This window comes from Diabrotica virgifera, chromosome 1 (assembly GCF_917563875.1).
Source record: "Diabrotica virgifera virgifera chromosome 1, PGI_DIABVI_V3a".
Lineage (NCBI taxonomy): Eukaryota > Metazoa > Arthropoda > Insecta > Coleoptera > Chrysomelidae > Diabrotica > Diabrotica virgifera.
This window is the reverse complement of record NC_065443.1, coordinates 306,914,215-306,936,633: the sequence shown is the minus strand read 5'-3', so window position 1 is coordinate 306,936,633 and position 22,419 is coordinate 306,914,215. Positions and strand designations below refer to the sequence as shown.

At 33.6% G+C, this 22,419-nt stretch overlaps 2 protein-coding genes across 2 annotated transcripts in view; both read right to left on the bottom strand.

Annotated features, from left to right (window-relative positions):
* Nucleotides 1-18,166, bottom strand: part of LOC126885982 (acyl-CoA Delta-9 desaturase-like) — a 70,837-nt gene extending 52,671 nt beyond the window's left edge. The window contains exon 1 of the mRNA XM_050652819.1: nt 18,101-18,166. The gene's annotated coding sequence lies outside the window, so the exon portion shown is untranslated. The remainder of the gene's footprint in view (nt 1-18,100) is intronic.
* Nucleotides 1-18,234, bottom strand: part of LOC126885976 (acyl-CoA Delta-9 desaturase-like) — a 36,845-nt gene extending 18,611 nt beyond the window's left edge. The window contains exons 1-3 of the mRNA XM_050652814.1: nt 18,101-18,234; nt 14,729-14,954; nt 1,990-2,326 (exon numbers count right to left, since the gene is read on the bottom strand). Coding sequence (XP_050508771.1) covers nt 1,990-2,326; nt 14,729-14,948 — 557 coding nt within the window. The 5' untranslated portion in view covers nt 14,949-14,954; nt 18,101-18,234. The remainder of the gene's footprint in view (nt 1-1,989; nt 2,327-14,728; nt 14,955-18,100) is intronic.
* Between the last annotated feature and the right edge of the window lie 4,185 nt (nt 18,235-22,419).

Sequence of the window (22,419 nt, the reverse complement as noted above, 5' to 3'; positions counted from 1 at the left end):
AACTAGATGTTGTAGTTATAAGAATGTATTCACGTATATTGTCAATGGAGGTGGTAGGCAAACCACATTACATAAATTCTTATTCGAAATCTAAAATCAGTAATATCAAAGCCTATTGTCAAAAGACCCAGGATTTAGAAAAGCAGTTTTGTGTTGGTTTAAAGTTATCGAATTTATTTAACTTATTGGTAGCTGTTGGAATTTGTGTAAGTTTAAAAAGAGGTCACAGTAGGGTTGATTGAAGTGTAAAAATGTCTTAAATAATCTAGGGGAATATATCATTAAAAAACAAGCTCAGACTTAGGCGACTAATTCCTAGGGACCCCGTAGGCTGCCCGGGTTCCTAATGGTTTAAAACCAAACCGTCATAAGATGAAGTTGACAGTAGGGGGAGGAGAGGATGAGTATGATATGTCTATGAGGAAATTAATGAGAATGGAATATGAACGGAACCCAGAAAGAAAATAAGACTTTTTGATTTGGTGTTAATATAGATGAGTGTTATGTATATGTTGGTAATTGCAGATTGAATGTTGGGGTGAAACTAGTCATATTATGTAGAATTATGGGGATGGGTTGTATATAGATGAAAATTTAGATAATGTGGATGTGTGTGGATGATGATATCAGTAATTTATATGTATGTTATGGATAGATGAAAATGGTTTGGTGGGTGAAGATGAAAAGAAGATTATTATGGATTGTATCAAATCAATTAGGAGTGTGAATGTAAACATGTGAACGAAGCAGTAAAAGGGGTTGGAAAGTGATATTGTAAATGTGTTAAGAAAACAGTTGTCGAGGAAGTGATTGGAAGTCCCGATTGAACGAAACATGGCAGTTGACACTGTTCGGACTTTTTTGTTTTTCTTTGATTATTTCTAGGTCCTCGTACAAGTACAATTTTAAGAAGTCTTTCTGTGGGATGTTGTGAAGTAGAGAGACATCATCTGGGATATTCAAAGCATGATTTTTTATGTTTAAGATGTTGAGAAAAGCTAGAGGTGTTCTCTCTTTTAATTCAAGAGAGCGAGAAGCAAGTGATTTATAAGTTCTTTCTATGTAAGTAGCATCAGAGTCAGAACAGTGTAGTCTATAAACACCACTACGATTCATATAGTTGATACTACCTTTGGAATTGGATATCTATCTCGTTTTCATAATTTAATTTAGTTTAATTGTTGCTAAGATACTCTATTTGTTTATAAGCCAAAAAATTATTTAAAATTTTAAAATATTCCTGAGTCCGTCTAAATAGTCAAATTTCAATTGTGTAAAGTAAATTAGATAGATGTAGTGCCTTTTTATACAAAAGTCATATCTATTCCTATGTATCATAATTATTATGGCTATTATAGCGACCGTAAGTTGTTCATTAACAATTTGATTGTTACTAAACTGTTCATTCAATTTCCATCGGCTTCTGGAAATATAATCTATGCCAAAAGGGCTTTTATGTCACCAAGTTATTTAATTATTAATAAAAAATCGCCTACCTAAAATTTTAGTTGAAAAATTAAAGACATTGTTGAAAAAACCCGCATTTTCCGAGGAAAATTTTCGTCGAAGTAAATCGGGAAAAACCTATCTCTATGCAGAATTTAATTGCGGTGAATTTTTATTGGGTGTTTTTGGTGTAAAGTTAAAATCTTTGGAGTTATAGAGCAAAAATTGAAAAGAAACACGATTTTCGGGCGCCATTTTGTTTATAAAAAAAAGTAGCACACTATCTGAGGACTTTGCATACTTATACCTATTATTAATATATAGAATTATAAGATTCGATTTCAGCACTAAAATTGCTGGTAAATAACTTTTCTTTGTATTTTGCTATCTTGCCCAAGATACAATAGGTTATTTAAAAGACACTGGTTTATATAAGTTATTGTAACATTAATAATAATTGTATTTTATATTTTATGTCGCTAATAACTCCTGTGGCTGCAGCGAACAATAAATAAAAAACAGAATCTTTAGATTTTGTCTTACTTGATCTGAAATTGAACCACAGGGTCAGCTGCTACATCGCTCATATCAATATTCTTTCCTTTGTTTTTAACTTCAGGGTTCTTCTTCATTAATAGCCATCCAACGTGAGAGAAGAAGAATCCTCTATTCGAGTTGTGAGGATCAGCTGCAGTGTCCGTGTATTTGTGATGTAGTCTATGGTCTCTGGCCCAAACGTAAATATTATTCTGGATGGTCGTTGTTTGCATTAACATTAAAAATATTCGCAATGGCAGTTTTGCTTTGTAGGTTCTATGAGCCCAGAGACGATGATTTCCAGCTGTGATACCAAGGACAGAAGCCGTAGCGTAAATACAATCTGGAAATAAGAAATATGATCACGAGAAGCAACTAGCCTGGGATGTTAAAGATTAGATCCTAAAACCAAAAAAAGTTATTGTCAAGTTTGCCATTTTAGCGGGAGGTGAGCATGTACAAAGTGCCTAGCCGAGTAAGATGATGAAAAATGATGAAAAATAACTCGATTCGAATTCTACACTCACCGGCACAAAATTCCGCCACTAAAAATTTTTGACTTTATTATTTTTGCTTCGATTTTCAAGATTCCTGCATCAGTTTGTTGTATTGTATATGTATATGTATATATGCATTGATGTTGTTTATTATTATTGTGGTAACAAAAAATATTTTTTTATTTTTATTTATCGTACGGCATAGATACAATAAGAACACATAATTTAAAAAAAGTATATAAAACATTACATGAAGTATCATAAACGAACATCTAATGTATTAATATAATGTAAAACATTTTCGGTCGCATTCAGGAACTCATCGAAAACTCCAGGGTACCGCCTTCGGGGGCATTTCTCAATAATGTGACCGACGGTCTGCCGTTGCGCACCACAGTCACACTCAGGAGTAAGGGCCTTTCCCCATCTATGCAAGCTGTCAGCACATCTACCGGTACCTATTCTTATTCTGTTCAGCGCCGTCCATGTATTGCGGGGCAGTCCAAAGCCTGGCGGTTTCTGATCGATACAGGCCATTTGGTGTGATTCCTGTGGTGAGTCGCTCTCCCATTGTCTTCTCCAAGCGTTGGTGAGGTCGAAATGTTCCTGATGTAGGGAGGTGGCCCTTAACAATGGGGGATATCTGGAGCGTAGTCTGTTCATTTCGATATCAAGCTTATCACGGTGGATGGGTAATTGATGGTTAGACTCGATTTTTTGATATTCTCTGAGAAGAGAATGACTTCTTCTTAGTTTAGGCGGTGGAATGTGACTCAGAATGGGAAGCTAATAGTTCTGTGTTGGTCGAATTGTACCTGAGATCATTGGCATTGTCTGGTTTAATTGGGTGTCAATGATCTTCGTGTGTTTGCTATTAAGCCCTACCGGCGAAGCATATTCAGCCGCCGAGTATACGAGTCCGAGAGCGGATGATCTGAGTACGGAGGCTGAGGACCCCCATGTGGTGCCACATAGCTTTTGGATTATATTATTTCGCGTCTTCAGTTTTTCTGCCGTTCTTTGTAGGTGTTCCTTAAAACTTAAAGTTCTGTCAAGAGTCACTCCAAGATATTTTGGTGTTGAGTTATGAGTGAGTAGTCTGGTTTCAAAGTGAACGGAGAGTTTTTTGTTGGCTTGGGCATTATTCAGATGGAAACAGCACACTTCAGTTTTCGTTGCATTGGGCCGTAGCCTCCATTTGCGAAAATTTCACCCATAACAGCAAGGTCATCCGTCAGTATTGTTTCTGTAACATTCATGTTATTATGTCTTGCTGCAATGTCCCAATCGTCAGCGGAGCCAAATTTCTGCGAAGTTGTCCTAGGTAGGTCCGCGATGTATAAATTAAAGAGTAAGGGTGCCAAAACAGATCCCTGTGGCAGTCCATTTCTGAGCTTCATTTGGACACTTCTTAAGTTGCCCATTGTGACGTGAAAAGGTCTGTCGGTGAGCATGCTATCAATGAGTTTGGTTACCTTTTGGCATGGGATGGCACGGATCGGTTTGCAGTCCTTGTCTCCAGACGGTGTCGTATGCAGCTGATAGGTCAATGAAAGCAACGGATGTTTTTTGCTTTTTTTGAAAACCTGCTTTAATATGTATTGTTAGGAATAGGATCTGATCTGTGCAGCTGCGGTTAGGTCTTAACCCTGCTTGCTCAATAAGTTTCATCCCAAATATGTTGTTACTAATTATCTTGTGGATTAACCGTTCCAACAGTTTATAGACACAGCTCAGCAGTGCAATCGGTCGGTAGTTTTGGGGTTGATCATTTGCTTTTCCTGGTTTCAATATGGCTTTAATGGAGGCCTTTTTAAGGGAATGGGGGATTTCTCCTGATTTTAATATATATGTGTAGAAATCAGCTAGCCATTTCTTAGCATATTTGCCACAATGGAGTAAAAATTCTGGCTGTATTTTATCGGAGCCGGGTGCCTTTCCAGACTTAATTTCTGATATTGCTGAGGTAATTTCTTCTGGAGTAAACTCGTCAGAGTATTCAGATGTAGGCGGGCATGCAGACTTTAGTATTTTTAGTTCTTGTTTTACTTTGGTGGTGTGGTCACGATCTCTAGGTGCCCTTGAGTTTGCTACAATATGGGAGGCCACTCTGTTGGGAACTATTGATACTTTGTCTCTAGTTGAATGTCTGCTACTACCAAGTTTTCTAAGTAAGGACCACCTTTTCTGCTTGATTTACTAAAGTCTAGTTTTTCCACAGTTTCCATCTATTTTTGCCATCTGGCTGCATCCAAACTGTGCAGCAGTTCGTCCGCAATTTCTCGGTCTTGGCTTTCGTTGTATTCTTGATAAAATTTTTGGCATTTTTCATGCCATCCTGGGACATAAACTCTACGATATCCTCTGGGTATAGTTTTCTTCGCTGTAGATATAACGCGCCAACAAATCTCATATAGTTTGTACGTGTTGGGGTTATCCATCCGAGACATTTGTTCAATCTCGCAGTAAAAGTCGCCCAATCTGCTTTTTTAAAGTTCCACCTAGGTCGAGGGAAAGATGATATTATTGGTATTTTGATGCCAACTTCTATTACAACTGGTCTATGTTGGCTATGTGGAAAATCTGGGAGCACTGTACTTGAAGCTGCCAGGGGTTAATTGTTTTCGTTTGTGGAGACAAAGCATAGGTCTGGGTTGTATTCTCATCTCCAGGCTGCAGATCGAAAAGTTCCCCTATCTTTAGCTTCAAAGACTAAATACGTGCCAGCCACTTCGCTACAGTTTATCGCTTTAATATTTGCTTAGATAACATGATACGGGGCTAAATGGAAGCATTGTGTTTTCTACTAACTTTAAAAAATTTTTTGGAAAAATTGAAGAGCTGATTTTATTTCATAGTCCTTCCGTATTATACCGGAGGTATCACGAAAATTTTGTTTTTGGAATTATTCGATTATTCCCTTTCTATATAAGAGCTGCAATTGTGTGTAAATAAAAACACTTTTATTGACTTATAAACACAATTATCTTAAATAGAGGTTGGATTAATAAGATCAGAATGGCCCGCATGCAGCCCAGATCTCAATCCTATCGAGCATTTATGAGATGAATTGAGAATAGCTATTCACCGTCAACCTAGGCCTCCAGAAAATTTGGTACAGTTATAGCCCTTGTAGAAGAGTATCTTATTTATTCGAGGTCAAACAGATTACGAGAAGTCGTTGCTGCGAGAGGTGGACATATCTGCTATTTAATTGTTTTTTTTTGTGGTTAAGTTTGTTTTGTGTTGTTAATTTTAATGCGTTTGATATTTTTAATTAAATATACCTCCAAGCAGAGTTTTTATTTACAGCTCTTATAAGAAAAGAGATATTCGGATAATTAAAAAAACAAAAATCTTAGGGATGCTTCCGAGATAATACGAAAAGAGTATGAAACAAAATCAGGCCTTCAACTTTCCACAGAATTTTTTAAAGTTAGGAGAAGATACAACGCTTCCATTCATCCCGGTATAATGCCATCTAAGCCAATATTTTTTATTGCCGGAATACATGTATAATATAATACATTAAACAATACCAATACATATATGGCCCTTTTCATGAGCATTTTTCAGTGCGTAACAAATGATAGGAAAAAGGGTAAGTCCGTGATAATACACATTTATAACATTTATTCTAACATGACATTTTAGTTTAATCTGACAGTTTATTTTCAATTTGGAATAAAAACAAATCAAATGTGTTTCTTGCATTTATAAAATGGTATTTTCTTTGATTTGTATATTCTTATAAATTATACAGATTATATTTGTAATATTATTATCTAATTAAAAAAAATATATTTTTTTTATTATGGCGCCATCTGTCGACAACTAGAATAACTAGAATAAATGTTGTAAATGTCTGTAATCACGGACGTGCCTTTTTTTCTGTCACATACAATTTAATGCGTTAGAAAGAAATCGAAAATCTGTGACGCACTGAAAGATGATAATGAGAAAAAGAATACCTACAAACTGATGCAAGGATCTTGAAAATCGGAGTACAAATAATAAAGTTATAAATTATCAATCTTATTCAAAAATTTTTAGTGACGGAATTTTGTGTCGGTGAGTTTATATAGGCCACTTTTTAGAATATATAGAGAAACTCACTTTCTGAAATTTTTAGCTCCCTAGGTGGTCACGTGACCCATTATGCCCATGGCCTAATTAGATTAGATTTATGTAATCCATTTTGATTTTTTAAATTTCAATTTTCAATTAAGACTATATCTATGACTATGTAGCTTTTTAATTCAACGCTAAGAGTTATAAAGGGTGATTGATTAGTAGGTTAAAGCTCAATAGCTCCGCTATAGTAATAGATAGCAATAAAAGTTAATAACAAAAATTTTAGCCACCTTTAAGCTTCACATTACAAAATTAGTTAGAAAGTTACAGGGTGTTCGATAACACAGTGGCAGACCTAACTTATGTTTTTTTTTTAAATGGAACACCCTATATTTTATTTTATATTCAAAATCCTGTTAACTTCTCCATTACACAAATATGAAGGTTTGTAATGTTATACAGGGTATTTACAAAGTTATAACCAATTTTGTATGAAAATCGTAACAAGTTCAACTCCCTGTATAAATAAAAATAAGCACAACAGCAATGGTTTATTAATGCCATATTTTTTTATTTATTGTGAAAATTTTTAAGAATTATTGATATTGCTAATTTTCTTTATAACAAATACAGGGTGAGTCAGAACGCAAGTACATTATTTTCTCAGTAATGTTAAATGGAACACCCTGTATTTTATATCATTATTTAAAAGTAACATTAACGTACTTTAATTTTTATATAACATTCCCTATGCCCAAATTTATTAGTTTTCGAGTTATTTTTATTTTTCAGAGCAAATTATTTTTTTATCTAAATGTTTAGGTGTAGGTGTTTTTTATCTAAATTTTAAGTAAGTCATGACTGAATTGACAATTGAAGATTACCGATTATCAATCCGGTAATCAATGTAACACTGTAGCAAATAAAGAAATAAAAATAATTTATTAGTAATACATTTTACAAACAAAAACACAACCACTACATGCAACATTTTTGAAACAATTAAAAACTATCTTTTTATGTAAATGCAACAAATAAACAAAGAAAATTAGTAATAAATTTTACAAAAAAACACACAAACACAAAATACAATATTGTGTGAAGACAATTAAACACTACTTTTGTATGTAAATGTAACAATGTAAAAAATAAAGAACGAAACATAATTTATCAATAATACATTTTGCAAAAAACATGTTTGAAAAAATTAGAAGCTACTTTTAATAAAATATTTTTAATATTGAATTACATAAGGTGCTCAAAATTATCTCGCTGACACATTTATGTACGCCTGAAAACGATCATTGAATGGGCTACTTACTCTACGGAGCATTTGTAAATTAACACATCGAAATACACTTTGTATTCTATTTTTCATCTCATCCCTTGTTGTTGGAGGTATTTTATAAACTTGGTTATTAACGTAACCCCAAAAAAATCAGTCCAGTTTATTAAATTCTGGTGATTTGAGTGGCCACGCTACTGGTCCATTGAAAAATGAAAATATCTCGAAAACTAATAAATTTAGACATAGGGAATGTTATCTAAAAATTAAAGTACGGAAATGTTACTTTTCTATTGTGATATAAAATACAGGGTGTTTCTTTTAAAAATACTGAGAAAATAATGTACTTGCGTTTTGACTCAACCTGTATTTGATATAAAGAACATTAGCAATATCGACCATTCTTGAAAATTTTGACAATACGTTAAAAAATATGGCATTAATAAACCATTGTTGTTTTGCTTATTTTTATTTATACAGGGAGTTGACCTTGTTACGATTTTCATATAAAATTGGTTATAACTTTGTAAATACCCTGTATAACATAACAAACCTTTATATTTTTGTGATGTAGAAGTTAACGGGATTTCGAATTTAAAATAAAATATAGGATGTTCCATTTAAAAAAACAAAAGTTTGGTCTGCCACTGCGTTATCGAACACCCTGTAACATTCTAACTAATTTTGTAATGTGAAGCTCAAAGGTGGCTAAAATTTTTTTTTATTAACTTTGATTGCTATCTATTACTATAGCGAAGCTATTGAGCTTTACCCTACTAATCAATAACCCTGTATATCATTTTATTTCACTAAAATATTTCATTTTGAAATCATCTTAATTAAAATAGGGGAGTGCAATTAGAACGAAAATATGCATTGTTTCGGAAAAATTCAAACAAGCTTATATTTTTCTAAAGCTTTTTTTGGTAGTTTATAATAATATACTTGTTAAAGTAAAAAGTTCTACTTTTTTGATTATGCTGAATCCGAATATGGCATTGCAATTTGAAAATTCTTATACAGAAGCTCTTAGCCCGACCGCACATCAAAGAAACATGAAACGTAAATTACGTTTCATGGAAATAAACCACTGCTAAACAAATATACGTCCGGCCATTTATGAAACTCTCCGAAAATAAAAATGTGTCATGAGCATGAATCACACTCGTTTCATTGGTAGGCGGACTTTGAGATTTGTTTAGCAGTGTTTTAGTTTCATGAAACATGTTTTTCGTTTCATGTTTCATGTTTTTCTTTTCATGTTTCTTTGGTGTGCAGCTTGGCTTACAGAGTATGTATGCGTAGCTAGGAACCACATGGAAAATTTTTTATTATCAATTTTACGAAAAAAAGTTATTCTTCATAAAATGCTCTGGATAGTCAAAAATCTAAAACTTAACCATCAGATATCAAATTTTATCAATTTTATACGAGTTATGTCAAAAATATGAATTACGTTAAAGAGTAAAGTACCTTTATATTCCAGAATATCAAAAAATGATATTATAAAAAGTTCTTTGAAATTAAAAACTATGTTTAAATATACAACTACATCATTCTAATTAAAAAAAAAATTAAATTTTTTCTCAAATTACGGATAATTATCATCATTTTATTACAATTATGATAACTATTTTATTATCACGTTTACGAAAAAAGTTATTCTTCATAAAATGCTCTCCCTGGTCTAAAATCTAAGATACAATAATCAGATATCAAACTTTTTTAATTTTATACCAGGTATGCAAAAAATATGAATTTTAATTAAGAGTTAAGTGCCTTTATTATTCACAATATTTTAATTAGAAGGATGTAATTGAACACTTAAACATTTTTTTTTAATCCCAAACAACTTTTCTTAATACATAACACTTTTCGATATTGTGAAATGTAAAGGTACTTTACTCTTGAGTAAAATTCATATTTTTTGACATACCTCGTATACAATTAATTAAATTTGATATTTTATGATTGCATATTAGAATATATACGATGCAGAGTATTTTAAAAAGAATAACTTTTTTTCGTAAAACTGATAATAAAATAGTTATCAATAGGTTCCAATTTACGCTGACATACTGTATAAGAACACAAAAAAATTTTTTTACTGAAAATTTATTATTGTTTAAGCTTATTATTAAATGTGTTTTAGGTAAGTTTTACGGAAAAAATTTTTGATCACTTTGTATAAACATTTTTTTATCTGGTAATTTTCGGTTTTTGTATTACATTTTGGTTATCTTTCTTAATTTTCTCAAAAAGAAATAGTCTATTTCATTTTTAAGGTAAAAAATTTAGTACATTTTAAAGAATGCATCCTAAACTTTAAAAAAGTACTTATAAAACTGTAATACAGTAAAATCTATGAGTAAGGACCACTAAAAATGAAAAAGCTAATGGCCGATATAGAAAGGTGGCCGGTATTGCCAGTTTTTGTAGTCCAGATGTAATTCGTTTGGGGAATTTTTAAAGTGGCCGTAGTACACGTGGCCGATTTTGGCAGGTGGCCGGTAACACAGGTTTTACTGTAGATAATATGTTCAAACTTGAGTAATACCGTCTTAAAGTGGTGGTAACTCTATAAAACTACGAAGATTTCAAAAATTACATTATTCGAGACGTCAAATCATTTGAATTAAATTTTTGAGATTTTTTTGAATCAAACATCATTTAGTAAGATGCTTGAAAGTAAGTTGTGCAAAATTGAGAGTTTTATGAGAAAAATTGTATTAGTTACACATTTTTATATCATTTTTAAACAAAATTCATGTAAGGCTCATTTTCCGACCACACCGTACTTATGACCATACATTTTATTTCTTTCTATTATAAAATTATAACCATAAGATAGGTTAATTATTCTTCTTTCATTTTCAATTTGTAAAATTTCATTTGATCCATTAATTAAAGAATTACATTAAAATAACTCAACCATGCACTTCGCCGTACGCTAGTTTACAGTGCGCCAATGTTTGTGAGAAGGGTGACTTTAGCGGTATAAATAAAAAATTATTGAAGATACAGATTTAATTTTAGAAAATTCTTTATATAAGGTTTTTTTTTGTAAAATTTTCTGAATTTTTCAATGGTCAAGTCAATTTTTTTCTAAAATACATATTTTCGGAATTATTTAAAAAAAACATCTAATTTCGTGGTTCATTTGTTTAATAAAAAATGAAGCACCCACTTCTCGAGTAGAACTTTTTGATATGTTGTTTATTAAACATTTCTTAATGAAAGTACAAAAAGTTCTATCTTGTTTGATTTTTTCCGAAGTGAAAATCTATATGCACTCCCCTAAAATATATAATATATGTCTGATTTGTCAATATGAACGAGTTAGAAAATATTACACTATTAAAAAAATTTTTTTACCAAGCAACAAAAACAAAATTTGTTGAACTGTTGAATGGGTTGCATATGAGAGTTCATTTTGAATGAAGTAAAATACAGACGTACTCTCAATCATAGAGTACGTCTGTCTTTTACATTATTCAAAATTTGTTTAATATATTAATGGTAGGGTTGCCCAAGCGGGGATTTTTGAAGTTACTTGAACGCGTCAGAAAATCACATGGGGAGAAACCTTGCACCTTGTAAATGTACCCTACTATATATGGACTCTTAATTCAGGGGAGTACGTTAAGGGGGGTCCAAAAAAAATCTATTCCTAGGAAAAACTAGAAATCGTCAGACTAAGATAAGGTAAGTTAAGTACATGCAGAACAGTGTATATTTAAAAAATCTGACGATTTGAGGGGGCGTAAGGAAATGGGCGAGTCACAAAGTTTCACAAAAAAGTTAATATTTCGCGAAATGAACATCAGATCAAAAAACAGAAAAATATGTAAACAAAAAGCAAAACCATTCTCAATTTTTTTGCAACACGAAAAAGCAGCTGCATAATACTCTGGTTAAATCGGAGAGTGCAGGAAGAGTCTGTACCGGTTTCGGAGGTCTTTTCCCCCTCATCAGTAGTCCCATATCCTCCTCTCTCCGATTTCTCCACGTATCACACTTTGTCCTTTCCGAATTGCAAAGAAAGATATGTCACGGATGAACTAGAGCCATCTACCGAAAATCAAAGTAAGTTATCAATCGAAGTAGCACAGAAAACAACAATAAATATCGTTTTCATACCACCAGATTGACAACAGGTGGAATACTTTCGTTGGTTACACCTCCTGAGATTTTTCAAAATTTATAAATCAAACAGGATACCGAGGAAATTAAGATAAGAGAATTTTAAATAATTCACAACTTACCTGCTCAGCGTGGTAAAAGTTCCAACAAGGAAGATTCCTTAATACTCCTACAAAAGAGTAAATGAATTAAAAAAGTATAAACATTCTCAGTTTTTTTGCAACACGAAAATGCAGCAGCTTCATAATACTCTGGTTAAATCGGAGTGAAAAGTGGAAAAAACCTTCGAAACCGGTATAGACTTTTCCTGCACTCTCCGATTTAACCAGAGTATTATGCAGCTGCTGCATTTTCGTTTTGCAAAGAAATTGAGATTGTTTATAGTTTTTTAATTCATTTACTCTTTTGTAGGAGTATTAAGAGGATCGGTACGTATTTTCGGCTGCAATGCTATTCAAATAGGGATTCATTTTTTTCGAATCCTGAGAAAACTAATAAGTATTTTTGAAAAATTTAAACGCAGAATGAAAGATTACGTTATTAGCGAGGGCCGAAAGTCCCTGAGAACTTCTATAATGTTTATTTTAATAAGATACAGGGGTGAAAAGCTAAGAGAAAATTTAGTGTGATTTTTAATTTCAAATATATCATTCAAAATTAACTTTTTATTTATTCTAAGGGACTTTCGGCCCTCGGTAATAATTTAGTCTTTCATTCTGCGTTTAAATTTTTCAAAAATATTTATTCGTTTTTTCAGGATTCGAAAAAAATGAACACAATGCCGTGGTAATATTTCCCAAATCTATCTTTGTCTTACAACGCACTCAGCCGAATATAATATTGTCAGCATATATTGTCAGTCAGACACTGACAATCAGTGACAATTTTAAATATTTGACATTGCATCGGGAATATGTTGAGTTATCTATTAAATATTATTAATATATAGTGTATTTGATAAATAATTGATTTAAGACGTGAACTAAATAAAAAGTTATTTATTGTGTATTATTTGTGGAAGATCCAAGCAGATAATACATCAGGATAATATATTCTGTGATCCAAGTATTTTGTTGTTAAAGATGTTCAAAATTGTAAGCGTTCCATAACAATATATTATTAAAAAATCACTTTGACACTTTTCCTCTTTTCTCGATTGAGTATTAGTCTTTGTTATACAAATAAATTATTACAATCACTGAATACATAGTTAGTGGAAAAATTATCACATTTATTTACTGAATTAATAATTTGCAATTATAAAAATAACAGTTATCCAAGAACATTCAAAACCCATCTCTTTAAATTAATGATGACATTTTCAAGTAGAATGACATTCTAGTAATGTTTACATATCCATACCAGTGTAAATTTTAGTACACGTATTGCCGTGTAAAGACAGAAAAAGTAGGGATACACGTAAAATATTTTCCAATTATGTACCCATAGCCTTAAGGAATCTTTCTTGTTGGAACTTTTACCACACTGAGCAGATCATTTGTGAATTGAGGAGCTGAGTATCAAAGACGAACTTCTCAATTTTGTACTTTCTCAGGAAAGCTGAAAAACTGCAGCGCGTTATGTTCTCTACATCCAATTGTGATTTTTTTTATGAATATACTTCTAGTGTCTCTTAATACGTTTGAATAACGAAAATGTAAATATATTTATGTTTTCTTCACTAATATCAATAAAGAAAATGTAGTTGGCCGATATTTCAACCAAGTTCTAGAGCTGTCCGATTTTGAACCCAATGTCGACCATTTTTGTCGACTAATCTCTTCCTGGCTTCATTTTTAGGTGCTTCAACTACGTTTACTTGCATTTTTCGGAGAAATGACGCAAGTAATATTAAAAAAACACGAAAACGGTTGAAGTAACGTCGAAAACTGTTGCAAATTTAAAACGCAATTTCCACTCAGTAGGTTTGTTCTAGTGCGCATGGCAACTTGACGGAACTACTACCTTTCGATTGGCTGTAATGGAGTAGTCCGATTCTGCTACAAAATCAAGTTGGAGCTGTCCGTTTCTGAAACTTATGCTCGTTTTGAAATGCAATTCCTTGCATGTTCTAGCCGCTTTTGAAACTAAAGCAATTCAGATTTGAATTATTTGTGAAAAATCCTATAAGACTGTACCATTAACTCAATTTTGAAAAATGGAGCTGTCCGTCTTTGATACTAAGCTTCTCAATTATTTAAAATTCTCTCATCCTAATTTCCTCGGCATCCTGTTTGATTTATAAATTTTGAAAATCTCAGGAAGTGTAACCAAAGAAAATAGTCCACCTGTTGTGAATCTGGTGGTATGGAGACGATATTTATTGTCGTTTTCTGTGCCACTTCGATTGATAACTTACTTTGTTTAGAAAAATATGTGTTCAATATGTTTTAAAAATCTATCGAATGACATCATACACGACCACCCACGAAAAAATAAGTAAATAAAAATGGAAAACTTAACTTTTTTTTGGTTTTAGGACCTACTTTTCACAACCAAATAGGTCCCCTCAACACTCGAGTAACTGCAAATTTAGCATACTTGCCTCCCCTACTATATTGTTTGAATTTTGCGAACGATTTCCAAAGTGAAAATTGAAACGTCACAATAAACTTATGTTAAAATAAAATTTGGGTTACAAAAATAATACATTGTATTAAGACGCCAAAAGAAAATAGCCTCAGAACAATATTAAATATATTAACGTTTGGGATATAAACAAATCTATATAGTAGTTCAAACTTACGAAAAATAAAAGTTCCAAGCTTCATTTGACCGGTCAAAAGTCTCCATATTGCAAAAATTAACAGATAATGGAGTACTATATATATAATTACATTCCTCCATACCAAATCTTGCTCGAAATAACCATTTTTTTTTATTTGGTCTTTTGAATTTTGTTCACCTAAGTTGTTGCTTGACTGCAGTCTTTGAGGAAAAGTTGTTTCCTCCGGTGAAGATGGCATTTTGATCTAAAATTATAAAAATATATATATTGTCAAAATAAAATACAGAGCAAAAAGAAGAGGGACAGTTTACTTTCACATCAATCAAGGGAATATAATTTCGAGAGAGTGGTCCATTTTACATATCTCGGGAATATTACAGAAGAGAAAGGTCAGGAAGATTGGGAACTGAATGCAAGATTGGCAAAGGGAAATAATAAGATGGAAAACTTAAGCACACTGATGAAATCCATATATGTATCGAGAAAAACAAAGTTAAGGATATATAAAACTCTAGCAAGTCCCACGGTATCATATGGAAGAGAAGTATGGACATATGGATCACGATAAAAGCAAATACGGAGAAATTGGAAAGATGGAAAAGGAAAATTATGAGAGGTATATATGGAGGCAAAAACACGGTGAAAAGTAGGGTGCGACGAACAAACAAGGAGTTAGATGAACTGTATAACAAACCAAGCATCATATCCAGATCAGGGAACACACAATTTTACGAAAACCTCAAAAAAAAAATAAAGTAAGGATGAAAATTTGGACATAGGTAGTTGAAATTGTTTATTATTATATAAGAAAATTTTTACAATTCTACATCACCTCCATTTTACAAAAATTGGGAAATAAGGGGTGAAAAATATTTTCTCAGAGGTGAAAAAATATACGTTTAAAATAAGTCCGAAATTGTATTAAATGACTAATTCTAAGTAACCTTTGTTCTATAGAGTTTTTTCACTAAATTAATACTTTTCTAGTTATTTGCGAGTGAATATGTTCATTTTTAACAAAAAAAAATATTTTTGGACGGTTTTTCGCAGATAACTCAAAAAGTAAGTATTTTAGCGAAAAAAATATTCTTAGCAAAAATATAGACTATAAAAACTGAAAAACATGGTGTATGTATGAGGTCTGTAGACCCAGTAGAAGCAGAGTCGAAGCTAATGAAAAGTAGGTTCTTCTTCGTCAAATTACAAATCGAATATTTCAATTTGAAATAACCCAAAAACAGAGCTCTTTACGGGGAAAATTCATTACAACTTTTTTAAAGTATTTAAAAAATGTTTATTTTTGCTTTCTAAAAAAACTTCTAACATTTAAAGTAAGTGAGTTACTTTCAAAATATTGCTGGCCTTTTTTATTTTTTGCTAAAAATCGCAAAAATTGCCCCCTAATTAGCTTCCCAAATAAAATTAATCGTTACCTCTTCACAAGTTACTTGACTTATGTATTGTTTATATTATCTATAAGTTTCATTGTTTCAAAGTGCTTATTTTTGAAAAAAATTGTGTTTAAAATAAAACATTTTTTTAATTTTGATATAATGAAATTTTTTATGGAATTAACTTAAAATTATTAGTAATACCAAAAATCTCAAAGAGTAATAAACTGGTTGTTTTGATTTTCTGAATACTTTTGATTTCTTGTTTTCTTGTTAGACAAAAATTGGTTATGCTATGGCTGTTTAAAATTTGCCCAAACTCGTGATTAGTTACTCGTTCAAGCCATTTTAAGGTGTCACCTCGTAAGGTGTCACCTCGACACCTTACGGTATAAGAGGATAATCGATTATGTATGTATGTATGTCAAGCCATTTTAAATACAGCTTTTTCAAAAATAAGCACTTTGAACAAATGAAACTTACAAATCATACAAATAATACATAAGTAAAGTAACTTGTCAAGTGGTAATGATAAAATTTATTTATTATGCTAATTAGGGGGTAATTTTCGCGATTTTTTTTTTACCAAAACAATAAAAGGGACCAACAATATTTTAAGCAACATTTTTTACAATGTTAGAAGTTTTTTTTAAACAAAAATAAACTTTTTTTAAACACTTTATCGAAAAGTGCTTCGTTTTTGGGTTATTTCACAATGAAATATTCGAATTGGAATTTGACGAAGAAGAACCGACTTTTCATTATCTGCAACTCTGCTTCTACTGGGCCTACATACCTCATGCATACATCGTTATTGCTAAGAATATTTTTTTAATAAAATACTTACTTTTTGAGCTATCTCCAAAAAACGGTCCAAAAAAATGCTTTTTTTTGTTGTTAAAAATGAACATATTCACTCGCAAATAACTCGAAAACTATTGACTTAGCGAAAAAACAAACGTTGTTTAGAATTATTCAATTCCGGTGTTATTTTGAATGTATATTTTTCACCTTCGAGAGGGGGTATTCCCCTCCATTTTTGTAAAATGAAGGGGATGTAGAATTGTAAACTTTTTCTTATATAATAATAGACAATTTCAACTACCTATTCCGAAATTTTCATCCTTCCTTTATTTTTTTTGGGGCCAGATTATTCTTTGACCGGGCTATCAGTAGCTTGATGAAAGCACAATAAGTGAGATGGATGAGGCACGTGATGATATTGGAAAGGAAGATGATGCCAAAGATGATCCTAAAACAGCGCCTAATCGCGATAAAAAGAAAAGGACGACCCAAACAAAGATGGTTTGATAGCGTACAGAAAGAAAAGTTAAAAAAATAAAAAACAAAGGATGCCCGATAAAATTTTGTCCAGACTATAACTATTAATTAATTAAAAACTAACTTTTTTGTAAATTCTTCTAAATTTTTTTCAGCCCGGGCAGGAATTGATCGTTTTCGAGTCATAAAACCTATTTTCTTAATAATTGTTAATGAGGAAGGTTTCTTATGGCAAGACGGACGAGCTTTAACAACTAAAAGACAATATTATAAAATGAAATAAACCCAAAATACTTATCAAGAGCTAATAGGATAAACGTGAGTGACAAAACGGAAACAGAAGTGGAACGAACACATTAGTAGAATGGTAGAGGATAGGATAGTAAAAATAGCACGAGATAAGTCACCAAATGGACGAAGAAGTATTATTGGGAGACCAAGAAAAAAGTGGTGCGATAACTTAAACAATTTAGGAGGCTAATATTGAATAAGAAACAGGCTTTAAAGCCTACATACAAGAAGGAAGAAGAAGAAGAACATGGTTATATACGGGAAAGTGGAAGGAGAAGGAAAATTTAAAGCAGTGGAATGGAATAACAACAATATACCTCTTCAGGACCGCTGCAGACAAAGTGTAAAATGGGCTGTGATAATCGCTAATGTACTTAAAGGACGAAGCAGGCGAAGAAGGAGAAAAAGAGCAAATTATTTACTTTACCTTAATAAAACGCCAGTGAGCGCTGTGACTTTTTTCACAAGACTAAAACGGACCTTTAGAAATTACCAAATCGCTTAAAAAAACTATTTCATCTCAATAGCTAAAAATACCATCATTATAAAACAATGGAAAACACACTACGTTTACTTAATTCCATGTTAATTTAATCGTTCACTTACAATAGTTTTTAGGAATATTAAAAAATTTGTATCGCAATTTTTGTTTGGAAATTTAGATTTGTTTTTTAAATTCGGTCCATCGTTATTTTTATATTGACATTTTTGGACTTTATTTGTGTCATTATCTGGTCATTTGCGGAATATAGTTGAAAATAAAGCTAGGACAAAAATAATCCCCGGACAAAAGATCCCCACAAATTATCCCTGGACAAAAAATCCCGGACAAAAATTCCCCGGACAAAAATCCCCGGACAAATAATCCCCGGACAAAAAATCCTCACAAAAAATCCCTCACAAGTAATTCCCACAAATGTTTTGGACAAAATATCTCCACAAAATATCCCGGACAAAAAATCACATAGAAATATTTGCTGCCGAATAGTTCTCTAAAAGTTTTCCCCAAATTTTACGAAATTTAGAATTCCAATTCTATGCTGAACTTCAAATTTTACATGGCAGAAGGGTGTGAATTTTTTCGAAAACCGTGAAAGATATGGGGAATGAGCTAAGGCCCCGTTCTTATAACAGTCGCATATCGCACGTTTTTATAACGCGCGATTACAACTACATACATACATTTTACTTGAGACCGTTCACATACACATAGTTTCAAAAGTTATGCATCACCCCTCGTAATCACGATATTTATTTATTTATCGTATGGCATAGATACAACAAGAACACATAATTTTAAAAAAAGTATATAAAACATTACATGAAGTATCACAAACGAACATCTAATGTACTAATATACTGTAAAACATTTTCGGTCGCATTCAGGAACTCATCGAAAACTCCAGGGTACCGCCTTCGGGGGCATTCCTCAATAATGTGGCGGACGGTCTGCCGTTGCGCACCACAATCACACTCAGGAGTAAGAGCCTTTCCCCCTCTATGCATGCTGTCAGTACATCTACCGGTCCCTGTTCTTATTCTGTTCAGCGCCGTCCATGTATTGCGGCGCAGTTCAAAGCCTGACGGTTTCTGATCGATACAGGCCATTTGGTGTGATTCCTGTGGTGAGTCGCTCTCCCATTGTCTTCTCCAAGCGATGGTGAGGTTGAAATGTTCCTGATGTAAGGAGGTGGCCCTTAACAATGGGGGATATCTGGAGCGCAGTCTGTTCATTTCGATATCAAGCTTATCATGGTGGATGGGTAGTTGATGGTTAACCTCGATTTTTCGATATTCTCTGAGAAGAGAATGACTTCTTCTTAGTTTAGGCGGTGGAATGTGTCTCAGAATGGGAAACCAATAGTTCGGTGTTGGTCGAATTGTACCTGAGATCATTCGCATTTTCTGGTTTAATTGGGTGTCAATGATCTTCGTGTGTTTGCTATTGAGCCATACCGGCGAAGCATATTCAGCCGCCGAGTATACGAGTCCGAGAGCGGATGATCTGAGTACGGAGGCTGAGGACCCCCATGTGGTGCCACATAGCTTTTGGATTATATTATTTCGCGTCTTCAGTTTTTCTGCCGTTCTTTGTAGGTGTTCCTTAAAACTTAAGGTTCTGTCAAGAGTCACTCCAAGATATTTTGATGTTGAATTATGAGCGAGTAGTCTGTTTTCAAAGTGAACGGAGAGTTTTTTGTTGGCTTGGGCATTATTCAGATGGAAACAGCACACTTCAGTTTTCGTTGCATTGGGCCGTAGACTCCATTTGCGAAAATATTCACCCATAACAGCAAGGTCATCCGTCAGTATTGTTTCTGTAACATTCATGTTATTATGTCTTGCTGCAATGGCCCAATCGTCAGCGTACCCAAATTTCTGCGAAGTTGTCCTAGGTAGGTCCGCGATGTATAAATTAAAGAGTAAGGGTGCCAAAACAGATCCCTGTGGCAGTCCATTGCTGAGCTCCATTTGGACACTTCTTAAGTTGCCCATTGTGACGTGAAAAGGTCTGTCGGTGAGCATGCTATCAATGGGTTTGGTTACCTTTTGGCACGGGATGGCACGGATCAGTTTGCAGATTAGTCCTTGTTTTCAGACGGTGTCATATGCAGCTGATAGGTCAATGAAAGCAACGGATGTTTTTTGCTTTCTTTGAAAACCTGCTTCGATATGTGTTGTTAGGGATAGGATCTGATCTGTGCAGCTGCGGTTAGGTCTGAACCCTGCTTGCTCAATAGGTATCACCCCCAATATGGTGTTACTAATTCTGTTGTGGATTAAACGTTCCAACAGTTTATAGACACAGCTCAGCAGTGCAATCGGTCGGTAGTTTTGGGGTTGATCATTTGCTTTTCCTGGTTTCAATATGGCTATAATGGAGGCCTTTTTAAGGAAATGGGCCGGCCAGTCATTTCCTAGCATATTTGCCACAATGGAGTAAAAATTCTGGATGTATTTTATCGGAGCCGGGTGCCTTTCCAGATTTAATTTCTGATATTGCTGAGGTAATTTCTTCTGGAGTAAACTCGTCAGAGTATTCAGATGTAGGCGGGCATGCAGACTTTAGTATTTTTAGGTCTTCTTTTGGCACGGGATGGCACGGATCAGTTTGCAGTTTAGTCCTTGTTTTCAGACGGTGTCATATGCAGCTGATAGGTCAATGAAAGCAACGGATGTTTTTTGCTTTCTTTGAAAACCTGCTTCGATATGTGTTGTTAGGGATAGGATCTGATCTGTGCAGCTGCGGTTAGGTCTGAACCCTGCATGGTCAATAGGTATCACCCCCAATATGGTGTTACTAATTCTGTTGTGGATTAAACGTTCCAACAGTTTATAGACACAGCTCAGCAGTGCAATCGGTCGGTAGTTTTGGGGTTGATCATTTGCTTTTCCTGGTTTCAATATGGCTATAATGGAGGCCTTTTTAAGGAAATGGGCCGGCCAGCCATTTCTTAGCATATTTGCCACAATGGAGTAAAAATTCTGGATGTATTTTATCGGAGCCGGGTGCCTTTCCAGATTTAATTTCTGATATTGCTGAGGTAATTTCTTCTGGAGTAAACTCGTCAGAGTATTCAGATGTAGGCGGGCATGCAGACTTTAGTATTTTTAGGTCTTCTTTTGGCACGGGATGGCACGGATCAGTTTGCAGTTTAGTCCTTGTTTTCAGACGGTGTCATATGCAGCTGATAGGTCAATGAAAGCAACGGATGTTTTTTGCTTTCTTTGAAAACCTGCTTCGATATGTGTTGTTAGGGATAGGATCTGATCTGTGCAACTGCGGTTAGGTCTGAACCCTGCTTGCTCAATAGGTATCACCCCCAATATGGTGTTACTAATTCTGTTGTGGATTAAACGTTCCAACAGTTTATAGACACAGCTCAGCAGTGCAATCGGTCGGTAGTTTTGGGGTTGATCATTTGCTTTTCCTGGTTTCAATATGGCTATAATGGAGGCCTTTTTAAGGAAATGGGCCGGCCAGCCATTTCCTAGCATATTTGCCACAATGGAGTAAAAATTCTGGATGTATTTTATCGGAGCCCGGTGCCTTTCCAGATTTAATTTCTGATATTGCTGAGGTAATTTCTTCTGGAGTACACTCGTCAGAGTATTCAGATGTAGGCGGGCATGCAGACTTTAGTATTTTTAGGTCTTGTTTTACTTTGGTGGTGTGGTCACTATCTCTAGGTGCCCTTGAGTTTGCTACAATGTGGGAGGCCACTCTGTTGGGAACTATTGGTACTTTGTCTCTAGTTGAGTGTCTTCTACTACCAAGTTTTCTAAGTAAGGACCACGCTTTTCTGCTTGATTTACTAAAGTCTACGCTTTCTTAATCACGATGTTTACGCTTTTATAAATCTGTATCTTTATCACATATTTAATGGGCCTTTTTTTATAAAAAATAGTCCATTTTTGGTCTTTTATTTTATTGGATTACCCATTTAATTGACCTGGTTTTGCTAAGGTGTAAACATTTGAAAAATTTATTCTGGTGAAATTTTTGAAAACGTGATTAAAAATGAATAGTACTTTAATTTCTGAGTTGGACCGTATAACAATTATCGATTTAGTTGAAGAAGGTCATTCACAGCGGATCGTGGAGGAAAGAGTGGGTGTTTCTCAGAGTGATGTCTCACGGATATGAAATAGGTTCCTGGAGACAAACTTGATACGGAATAGAGCTCGGTCTAGTAGATGCCGAGTTACCAATGATCGACAGAATAGATATATCAGAATTTCCAT